The 8194-nt window shown below is 44.7% G+C and overlaps 1 protein-coding gene across 1 annotated transcript in view; it reads right to left on the reverse strand.

Annotated features, from left to right (window-relative positions):
• The window catches only part of LOC306924091 (filamin-C-like), a 47128-nt gene extending 41077 nt beyond the window's left edge, over nt 1-6051 (reverse strand). The window contains exons 1-2 of the mRNA XM_079502430.1: nt 5335-6051; nt 150-398 (exon numbers count right to left, since the gene is read on the reverse strand). Of these exons, the coding sequence (XP_079358556.1) occupies nt 150-398; nt 5335-5716 (631 nt within the window). The 5' untranslated portion in view covers nt 5717-6051. The remainder of the gene's footprint in view (nt 1-149; nt 399-5334) is intronic.
• Nucleotides 6052-8194: the final 2143 nt, after the last annotated feature.

Raw genomic sequence — 8194 nt, forward strand, 5'->3', positions numbered from 1 at the left:
GTCCAATCTGCTCAGTCCAAAGCTTGTAGGAAGCGTGACTTTGAGGACATATTGAATCCCATGCTGGGCCCCTACCTGTGCACGTGCACACTTGGCACAGGCTATAACTCGTCCATGGCCCAGGGGGGGGTTGGGGGGGGGGTTCTTACCGGGGGCACAGTTGTCCACGAGGGCTCCCAGGGCCTTGCCGTCCCTCCAGTCCTTGTTGAAGTTTTTGATGGGCAGCTGGGGCACCTTGTTCTGGATCCATCCCAGAAGACGCTGCTTGGGCGTCAGCTTCTTGGCCTCCTCGTCATCCTCGTCGTCCCACATGGGCATGGAGATGGAGTAGTGGAGGATGAGAGTCCAGATCAGACCCAGGATCAGCTTCAGGTTCCCGTCCACGATGGCTTTGCTGTCTGTGGAAGTATCGTCGACACAGAGATGGGATTTAAATTAAATTGGTTCTGCGCAGGCAGGAGTTGGAACTTTTTTGAGGGGTGTCACTCAGAGCAATATGAGTAATCGTATACAAATTATCAAGTTGACTTTAAAAAAAGCCTACATTTTGTTAATTGCATTGGCTCTTGGCTGTAATAATAATAATAACAATAATAATGTATTTTCTGTGCAAATTGAATGAGGAGGATGACGAGTCACTGAAATGATGTGATCCAACCTGACATCGTGTCATTCAGTCACAATGTAACACTGGAGGCAGAAACAGCTGAGGCTGTGTGTGTGTGTGTGTGTGTGTGTGTGTGTGTGTGTGTGTGTGTGTGTGTGTGTGTGTGTGTGTGTGTGTGTGTGTGTGTGTGTGTGTGTGTGTGTGTGTGTGTGTGTGTGCGCGCGTGTGTGTGTGCGTGTGCGTGTGCGTGTGCGCGTGTGCGCATGTGTATGTGTGTCAAAGTGAAATCCCTGAGTCTCTGCATAAACACCAGTTGGATTTCAAATTCTTTCAAACCCCCATACAATATATATATCTCACATTTCAAAATATACAAAACCCATCCCCAACCACACTTATAAAATATGTGCCAACGGACTTCGTGTCGTATAATTTGTCGTATAATTTGATATCTCCCTGAGAGCAATAATAACATTGGCTGGTTATAGAGTTACCAATTCAACTTATGCCATACATTCCTATGAATACAGGGTGTAAAACATTTCTATTTCTCTCTGCCTGGATGTTTGCGCTGTTTGATGTGTCACGGTTTGACTGGCACAGGCAGGTGGGCGGCCAGCATGGCACAGTGTGGGTTTTTGATCCATCCATCTCTGTCTTTTAGGACGTGTGGTCTAACAAACATCCAATAAACAGTCTCTGGTTACACTTTGTGACACCATTTTTTGAAAACAGGCCAGTGAGTCAAGGCCGAAACTGTGTTGTGGTGACTCACAAAACATGCCTGTTAGGAAAAGCAAACTCTTTAGGATATATTATTGTATATATTTCTCTTTTATGTTTCAAAATACACACTTTTGTACCTGTACAACTTTAACTGTAACACCTCGAATTCCTCCCCTCTGGGGATTAATATGTTATCTATCTATAGTATGGCCTATGTTTCCTATATGGAGAATGTCAATGCCTATATGGTGTACTGTTTCCATCAGCTGTGCGGTTGTGAATGCAGATACATTTGGCCAGATGCCCCTCCCTCTGCCAGACATATCCCCTCCTCTAAGACATGTGGTTCCCAAACCTTTTTCATGTCAAGGACCCCCAAAATGACACTAATTAGCCCGCGGACCCCCATTTAAAGAGATATGCCAGGGACCCTGCATAAGAGAAGATTTTTACGGCTCTAGCAGTGATTCTCAACCCGTTTAATTTCAAGGACCCCCAGTTTGACATGGATTAGTCTACGGACCCCCATTCAATGGCATTTCGTTCTCTGGGAGCCCAATTTTTTATGTCAAATCAATGTTAATTTAACTCTGAGAGTGTATAAATGCAAATACAAATTTGTACACTCTTAGAGTTACAGACCCATAAGGGTCCATTTGGTTCCAAACTATCATTTAGCTGGGGATCCCCTGGAACTCCCTCAAGGACCCCTGGGGGTCCCCGGACCCCACATTGAGAACCACTGCTCTAAAAATAAAAACAAGTTAATACTCAAGAGAGTGCGGATATTCCTTGTTCTATGTATCTTCAAGAATCTGCACCCATGCTATTGAGACTATAAAGACTCCCCCCTGAGTAGAGCACGCCTTCTCCTATACGTTTCTCTCTTCTTTTTTTTGCTTTTCTGCCTTAATTGATAGGATATAGTGAAGATAGACAGGAAACAGGGAGAGAGAGAGAGACTGGGAATGACACGCAGCAAAGGTTGCCGGGATTTGGACTCGAACCCGCGACACACTGTCAGGCATACAGGCCTATATACTGTATGTGGTATATGCGCCCAGACCACTAGGCTAGCGGGGAGCCCCTCCTAACGGTGGGAGATTTGTCCTGAACAGTTAGCAACTGCCCACCTTTGGGGGAACACCACGCAGCAGCAGGACACTCCCGATCGAGGGGCTGGTTGAGCACAGAGGAGACATGTTCCGATGGCACGCAGTCAGACGCTCTGCACTGCACGTGATGCATGGGACACACCGTGTCGCCTTCACAGGGCTCTGCTCAAAGCCTCGGCCACACCGGGAATTTCACCCGAGTGTGTGGGTGGATCATCAGTCACTGGGACCGCAGGCTTCACTGTCAGAATTTTAATAACTATTCCCCTTGCATGAAATATGGGGCAGAGGTCTATCTGTCTGCGGCTGGCTGATTAGCAGTCATAACTCTTCAGTTATCCACCATGTCGCCGTGCAATTCGGATCTCCTCAGAGATATGGGAGGTATACAAAGGACACACGCTATGTATGCACCTACTACCAGTATACCCAGTATATGATATATTCCCAGTAATATGCACTACAGCAGCCCCTAGTGCTGACATACAGTAACTGTTCTCTCTATTGCACACTAATACAGACATACACCAATACAGAAATACACCAATGCAGTGTATTGACACTGCAGTGCAGATGATAGCAGTGCAAACTTGATCGATAGCAAAACCTCAGTCATTCAGTGAAAATGAAACCTTGGAATAGAGGGTATGCGCGTGATATCATCATCATACTCAGAAGTTATGTGGGAACGCCTGAGTGGCAAAAAACTATACTTTCTGGCCTTGACAGCTCATACATCCAGACAGAAAATCTGACATTAAAGTATAATTTGCCACTTATTGACTTGCCACTCACTTGATGCATGCGCATACCCTACTTATACAACAGCTGACCAACATTCTAATGCTCTTTAATAAGCAGAAAATACATTTTCAAGTGGGTGACTACTTTTCAGCCAATCAGGGGAGAGTTAAAAATGTGTCTTATTTCTTTGTCAACACTTCCAATTACACTTGTTTAATGTCTACCCTGATCCTGACTGAGTTCTCTATCCTGATTGATATATACTGTATCCTGACCTGAAAACACATGTTCTGTTATTACTGCACTGTGTAGCCTTCTAATGTTGGCACTTTAACCACTTGAACCCTAGAACCCACATTCTGTGTGGAACAATAGCCAAAAAATAACAGAACTGCAAGATCACAACGTATTGTGAGCTTGTAGATCGGATAACCGTGGCAAAGATAATTGGTGTAGAGGGAAAAATCAGTCCAACTATACAGAGCCAACTCAGGTCCATTTTTCTAAGTCTCTAGTCTAGACGGTTTCAGTGGAAGAGACTAGAGACTGGAAGACTGTGTTTTGGCTGGTTCTTCCTCCTAATGTGGGATTATGGGAATTGTAGGCAGCAGGAAGGGCATTTTATACTCTTGTGTTAAGTGACATTAACGTGCCATCCAGGATGCTCAGGTTACACTACTATGTCTGGAGAGCTTTAGTGAAGTGAGAGTGGCTGTCAACTACAGTATACGGCATGCAGCTCCTGGATCTGTGGCCTGACACCACTGACCTTCACTGAGGTGTGATTGCGAGCTGCGGTGTGTGTGTGTGTGTGTGTGTGTGTGCGTGCACACTCGCACACATATGGATGTATAGATGAGTCGAGTGCTTGTCTTGCATACATGTGCGCGATTCTAATTAGCACTGCCCTAGGGAATTTCCACTTTCCAGTGTAAAGTTTATCACCCAACCACAGCAGTCACAGAGTAAAATCATGTATTTTGATATATGCCCAACTAGGCCTTGTAAACCTGGCACTGACTGTCTGAAATTAACCAGTGATCTAAATGGCACTCTGGTGTCATTGTTTCCTGTTTCCATATCTGACTCAGCTCATGCAGCCATGCAGACACACTGTGAAAGACAGGGGCAGCAGTGGCTCAGGGGTAGAGTGGCCGGATGGCAACTGCAAGGTTGCCAGTTCGAACCCGGGCTCCCCCAGAGTTAGTGTCGAAGTGTCCTTGAGCTAGACTCTGAACACCTCCTGATGTGCTGGATGGTGCCTTGCATGTTTCCGCCGCCTTCGGTGTGTGAATGTGTGTGAATGGGTGAATGTAATGCACAATCTATGTAAAGCGCATTGGATAAAGGCGCTACGTTACGTAAATGCACCATTTACAGAGTCAGAGATGCTGACCAGTGCATGGCCTGACCACTATAGTGACCACAACTTGCTTTGCTTTGTATGATGAAATGAAAATGGTGGACCGTATTGTAAACAAGTGTAATGCTTTATGGTGTCGTCCACAGTTGTGCTTGAAATGTACTGTACCTAATTCTGCAAACTGTTAAAAATACTGCTGTTGTATAGTTTGAATTTGAGGACAAATGGATGTAGGCCTACTCTGTGTATGTGGTATACTGAGAATGGCCTACTTAGTATGTATTCATAAACTGTTTGATTTATTTTAGAAGGTCTACAATTAGTCAATTACCAATGAGGCTACAGCTGGTTAGTTAGTCCCATACTCCAGTGGTTTTCAACCAGTGGTCCGGGGACCACCAGTGGTCCTTGAGGGGGTTCAAGATGGTCCCCAGCTAAATGATGGAGAGTTTGTAACCAAATGGACCTTTATTAGTTGAGAGTGTTCAAAAGTCTCAAGAGTTACATTATTGTTACACATATCTGCATTAGCCTACTTAATTTACAAGAAGTCTACACAATTAGAGAACGGAATTGTGGACAAAATCCTATCCAACAATAACCCAATTATTTTAGTTTTAACTTTATTAAGTCTAAATCTCATCAAATGGTACCCAAAATAATGGGCCTTGATATGAAAAGGGTTGAAATGAAAACCACTGCCATACTCCCATTACTACTATAATATCCTTATTTAATAGCCTATATAAAAATAAAAATAAAATAAAAATAAAACATACCTATGGATACCAGCTTGATGTGCTCCCTGTCCAGGAACTCCAGGGCCACGGACACGTTCTCCAGCTTCATCTGTCTGAAGTTGGGCCTGGTGTGATACTTCCTGTACATCTTCTTCTGACTCAGGACCTCCAGCAGAGCGACGAGCTTCAGGCCGTCACCGAAGTCCCTCTGCAGGTCCTGGATGGTCTTGTTGGCGCACTTGAGGTGCTCGTTGCACCAGCGCGTGAACGTGTTCTGCTGGATCTTCTTCCACGGCGCGTCCTCGGCCAGGTCCTTCTCCGTGGCGGGCATCTCGTCGTCCTCGTCCTGATCCCCGAAGTCCGTCTCCTGGTAGTACTGTGGAGGAAGCTGGTCCTCGTCGTTGTAGTTGTTGCTCATCATGGTGGCGTTTTCCGTGTCCACTTTTATACCGCAGTTAAGACCAAGGTGTGAAAAATGTGCCGCAAGAACTTTAGCGGGTCGTTGCCACTTATTGCCAAGCGAGCGCACTCGGTGGTGAAAGTTCAAAAAAACTCTCCGGGAGTTTAAAACGATCGAGGCTTCTTTTCGGATGTACTTGCGAAGGAGCAAGTTTAGAACTGTCAGGAGCAGGCAGTGATGAATTCAATTATCCGATTTACAGTGTGCTGTGCAAGTGCAAGGCTGGTCCGCTGTTTCTTCTAATTTGCAGTGTCTTGGCAAATATAGTCGCTGCTTGAGTTGAGTTGGAGCAGTTGTATTTTGTAGTTTGTAGCTTGTGTTTAAAACTTTGAGTAGTGAGAGAGGAGCAGGCGAAGGGCTTTATATAAAAGACCCCCCGCCCGGGCCATGGCACACCCACCCAGCCATATCATCGTGTGTCATAACTACAATCATAGACTATTTTCTAATCCTAAGGATAGCGGTAAGAGTTGCGATTGGTGCTGGTAAAGGATGGGGCAGGGATTGGTCAGATCCCATGATGAAGCAACACTTGTGGCAGTGCCTGATATTTTTAGTCGCTCCTATTTGGGTGACAGGTGGGCTGTGACTTCACTTCTCGCTTGTTGTGAATGCGCGGGGCGGCGGGGTCCAAGTGGCTGAACAATTGCACTAATAAAAGAAAGTGAGAGCAGTAGTGTGTTCAGTTCGTCCAACTTAAGTCTCAATGATTATTTTTAATATAAGCCTACTGGACAAAAAGATTATTAATATGAATTTGGCTACTATTTGTTGTGTGGCTATAGTATAGGCTCCTGCTCTTGAAAAATCACACCCAGGTGAAGTGAGTGGTGCAACTCCGTGTGGGGGTCCCCAGTGGGTTCCAGACCACAGGAACGCGCCCAGGGTGCCGGCCCGGTTCCGGCGAGCCGCCCTGTGTCCGAAACGGTCAAGAAATGACAGTTACTGCGTGGGGGTCCCCAGGGGGTCCCTCTACTGTACTGTACTGTCACTGTGCTGTACTGTCACACCCAAAATCATCATATATACAGGTAATATGTGTGTGTATTAGGCTGCACAACAGTGACACTTGGTGATGAAAACCAACCAAACACTATTTTCCTGCTCAGACACAGCCAGGGACAAAGCCAGGGACGGGAACATTTTTGGATTTTTCATTTAAAGGGATCGTGACATAAAAAAATGTTTTTGTAATTTTCTTCTTTTTTTTTAGGTTTTCTGAGCTCAATTGCACCCAAAAAACCTGAACTTTTAACATTCAGTAGATGTTCTGTGGTCTGGGGTTTTCTGGCTCAAACAAGTGCTCTGATTTGCCTGTGGATTGTGAGGTAAGAGCCCACAGATCCCATACTGTATATGACCTAGGAATCTGCCAGCAGATGTCACTGTTTTCACTGTTTTGCCTGTTTTCATTGCAGCTCAAAAGGCTTCAGAACACAAAGAAAATTCCAGCCCACAGAAAATCCACTCAATGTTCAAAGCTCAGGTTGTGTGGGTGTAATTGAGGTCATAAAACCTAAAAGAAAAATAATAAAACATGAAAATGTGTGCCATGAAACCTTTAAACTCACAGCAAAGTCACACATGCGTGTGTGTGTGTGTGTGTGTGTGTGTGTGTGTGTGTGTGTCAACATTATTTCCATGGCGAAGATTCAGGTAGGATTAGACAATTAGGGGTTCTGAGGTTGGGGGGGTTAGAATATAAAATGAAGGTGACACTTGGTTGCTTACATTGACACACAACTTTAAAAAATACAAGGAATGAGGTTATGTAGGCCTGCAGGTTAAGAGACTTCAGAGGACATATAGCCTGTACATCACATGGGTTAGTATAGATTGAGTATATGATATAATTAAAAACTAATAGAACTATCTATGATTAAAAACAATATGTCAGCGTATAACAGAGTAGTTACTCAGCAGTCAGTAAACATGGCAGTGACACCAAACATGACTGGTAGTGTCCTTTGCAGGGGGGCAGGAGGTAAGAATAACTGTGACACATGCGGACATGCTTAGGATACTCACTGTCAGGCTAGCTGGACACAGACAGGATGGACCTCTCCAGGGTAATCATAAATCATGCTTACAAGAAAAACACCTTTTTAGTTTGTAGTCGCTTTAGAACGGGTGCTCTCAAAGTGGGGTCGAGGGGTCCTTCAGGGGACCCCATCAAAAGGAGGAGTAGTTTAATTTCAATTTTATTTCTCTCTTCTTTCTGTTAGTCCAGTGAGAGAATATCTAATAACACATACAGTAGACAGTTTTAGAATTCTGTAGGCCAAATCTAGAAACAGTCTTCTCTTATGGGGGTCAAATGGGACTCCACAGCCTAATAGAGGGTATGCCGCTGCGCATTTATAAAGTGAATGGCATATCGAGTAGCAAAGTGAATTTAATGTCGTTTAACATCATTTAATACAATCAGATAGGACCTTT

The sequence above is a fragment of the Electrona antarctica genome, assembly GCF_951216825.1.
Source record: "Electrona antarctica genome assembly, chromosome: 5".
Classification (NCBI taxonomy): Eukaryota; Metazoa; Chordata; class Actinopteri; order Myctophiformes; family Myctophidae; genus Electrona; species Electrona antarctica.